Source organism: Colobus angolensis, unplaced genomic scaffold, assembly GCF_000951035.1.
Source record: "Colobus angolensis palliatus isolate OR3802 unplaced genomic scaffold, Cang.pa_1.0 Scaffold134, whole genome shotgun sequence".
Classification (NCBI taxonomy): Eukaryota; Metazoa; Chordata; class Mammalia; order Primates; family Cercopithecidae; genus Colobus; species Colobus angolensis.
The window spans coordinates 7,137,952-7,140,432 of record NW_012114422.1 but is presented as its reverse complement, the minus strand read 5'-3'; the positions used below and the strand labels follow the sequence as shown (position 1 = coordinate 7,140,432).

The 2,481-nt window shown below is 28.6% G+C and overlaps 1 protein-coding gene across 2 annotated transcripts in view; it reads left to right on the top strand.

Moving 5' to 3' along the window:
- The window catches only part of CSMD3 (CUB and Sushi multiple domains 3), a 1,254,780-nt gene that overhangs the window by 782,849 nt on the left and 469,450 nt on the right, over positions 1–2,481 (top strand). For both annotated transcript variants that reach the window (XM_011934353.1, XM_011934352.1), the window contains one exon: positions 1,761–1,955. In XM_011934353.1, the coding sequence (XP_011789743.1) occupies positions 1,761–1,955 (195 nt within the window). The remainder of the gene's footprint in view (positions 1–1,760; positions 1,956–2,481) is intronic.

The following is a 2,481-nucleotide window of genomic DNA, read 5'->3' as shown; positions in this document are numbered from 1 at the left end:
AGCTGTTCCTATTCGGCCATCTTGCTCCGCCCTCTCAGTTGTTGTATTTTCAAAGGGACACTAGTGGTAAATAGTGTAACTGTAAGTTGTAAACATGTAATTGCCTATTATCAAAGTTAAATTAGTGGTGAAGTGTGTCATAGAAACTTGTTGTATAAAAAGACTGCTTTATCTGAGAATCTTTTAAAAATATTTCATGTACATGTCTAAAGATAGATATGTGTATGCATCTGTCTGTAATTTTTATTTTCTTAAACAATATTATTACCTTTAATGTTGATAGTTTTTCAGGGTATTATGGAAGTAGTTCTCCCTGTTCCTGGTTCTGTTCTATAGTAAATAATTTAATTGATAATGTGAAATTTATTTTATTTAACGCTTACTAATCAGATTCATTTTTTCTGAAAAAATGTCAAGCACGTACTCTATATTAGAGTCGCACTGCTTAATCAAAATTGAGTTTTTAAAATTACAAAATAAAATAATAATTAGAAATATGTATACATACAAAACATATTTTATGTATTCTAAAACTTACCTTAATATTATTTTGCACTGTTTCATTCAAAATAAGGAGAACAGATAGTAAAATTATGCAATTTATAACCAGCATCAAAGTGATGATTAGTGAGAAAATATAAAATAACTGCGTGTATTAATGCAGTATAAATATAATAAATTATAAGCATCTCATAAAATGTATTTTACACATTTAGACTTTGTTACTTTAAATATTATTCCATTTATATTATAATACATTAAAATTTTATAATATACAATTGGTCACTCAGATGAACACAGAGAAAAATTTGGATTGTTCATGTAATCTATAATCTATGAAAAATTCAAATAAACACATTTTTATTATACTCCTGTTCTTTGCTGTAATTTAGCCAAATGTAAACTGTGAGAGAAACAAGGTAGAATAAGATAGTGGCCCTGAACTCAATAACTCGTGTTCTCCTGAGAGATGTAAGACAGATAACCCAAGATACAATAGGTTGTTGAGAAAAAATTAAAAGCCAGTCCAGGGAATACATTTTAATCCTATCAAGTCCTATTTCTATGACCTTAGGCAAGTGACTTAACTTTTCCTGAGTCTAACATTACTCTTTTGAATAGATGGCAATACTTTCCTCATCTAAGTATTAAATGAGATAATAACATATCACAGTGCCTAGAACATGATAATTGCAAAAGAATTAACTCTCTTCCCTTTTCACAGATGGCAGAAAATAAATGTCATGGAAAGTTATTTTTAAAAATTGTAAAACTTTCATACTAGATTGAGACGTTTCACTTTAATTCTCACTGTGAAACTCACTCTCTCTCTCTCTCTCTATTTCCAGTTGGAAATAGACAAAAATAAAGAAAAGTTTCTGAAGGGATATAGTCAATTGCTTTGCATTTTAATTAATTGAAATTCTGACCAGCTTATACTGGAAATATTTGCATATTCTTAGCTAGTCTCATGGTCTCCAGAAATAAGCAGAAATAATTCTATTTTGAAATTTTATAATTTTAGAGTATAATTCGTATTTTTAAAAATCACATTTATTGTACATCACAGGCAAACAAGTATGGTCGGAGGAGAACCTCCAAATTTAAAGCAAATAAATAAAAACTTGTGTAGAAATAAACACAACCTTTTAAAACATCTCTCTCTCTCTCTTTTATTTTTTTTTTAACCCAAAATATAGAAAGATCTCTCTCTGGCTAATGTTGTATGTGTGTATTTTTCTTTGCATGTTATTCTAAAGCATTTGGACATAATGAATGCCCTGATCCTGGAATACCAATCAATGCACGGCGGTTTGGGGACAACTTTCAATTAGGAAATTCAATTTCAGTAATTTGCGAAGAAGGATTTATTAAAACCCAGGGAACAGAAACAATTACATGTATTCTTATGGATGGAAAAGTAATGTGGAGTGGACCAATTCCAAAGTGTGGAGGTAAGTGTAGTGTGGAGTGAGAAGCAGAACCTCATCATCATTATGCACAAGAAACCACAACAGGAAACACATTATCCTACCAGGACTGTCATAATCATTATCTTAAAACATTTCTTGGTATTCTATATTAAACATATGTTGTTCAGGAAATTACACTTTTAATTTTTCATGTTGAAATAAATTTTTAGAAATCTTTTAGAAGCTTTCTTTTTAAAGAAGCTCTTATTAAAAGATACACATTAATAAATGGTAAATATTGGTCACATGTGTAAACCCTCTTTAGTATACTTCATAGTTATAGTTTAATACACTTATAGTTTCCATTCTTTTTTTCTTGGTATTTTAGCTATTCATGGTACACACTAATTTTCAAAAATGTGTTAATAATCAATTCTCATAAAAATTATCATAAATACATTTATACTAAAACAGTCATTTATTTAAAATATATGATTTCTGAAAGCATCTTTTGCTAATTTTTTTCAGTTTTTTATTTTTCCAATTAAATGTATTCAACAAGGTTCAG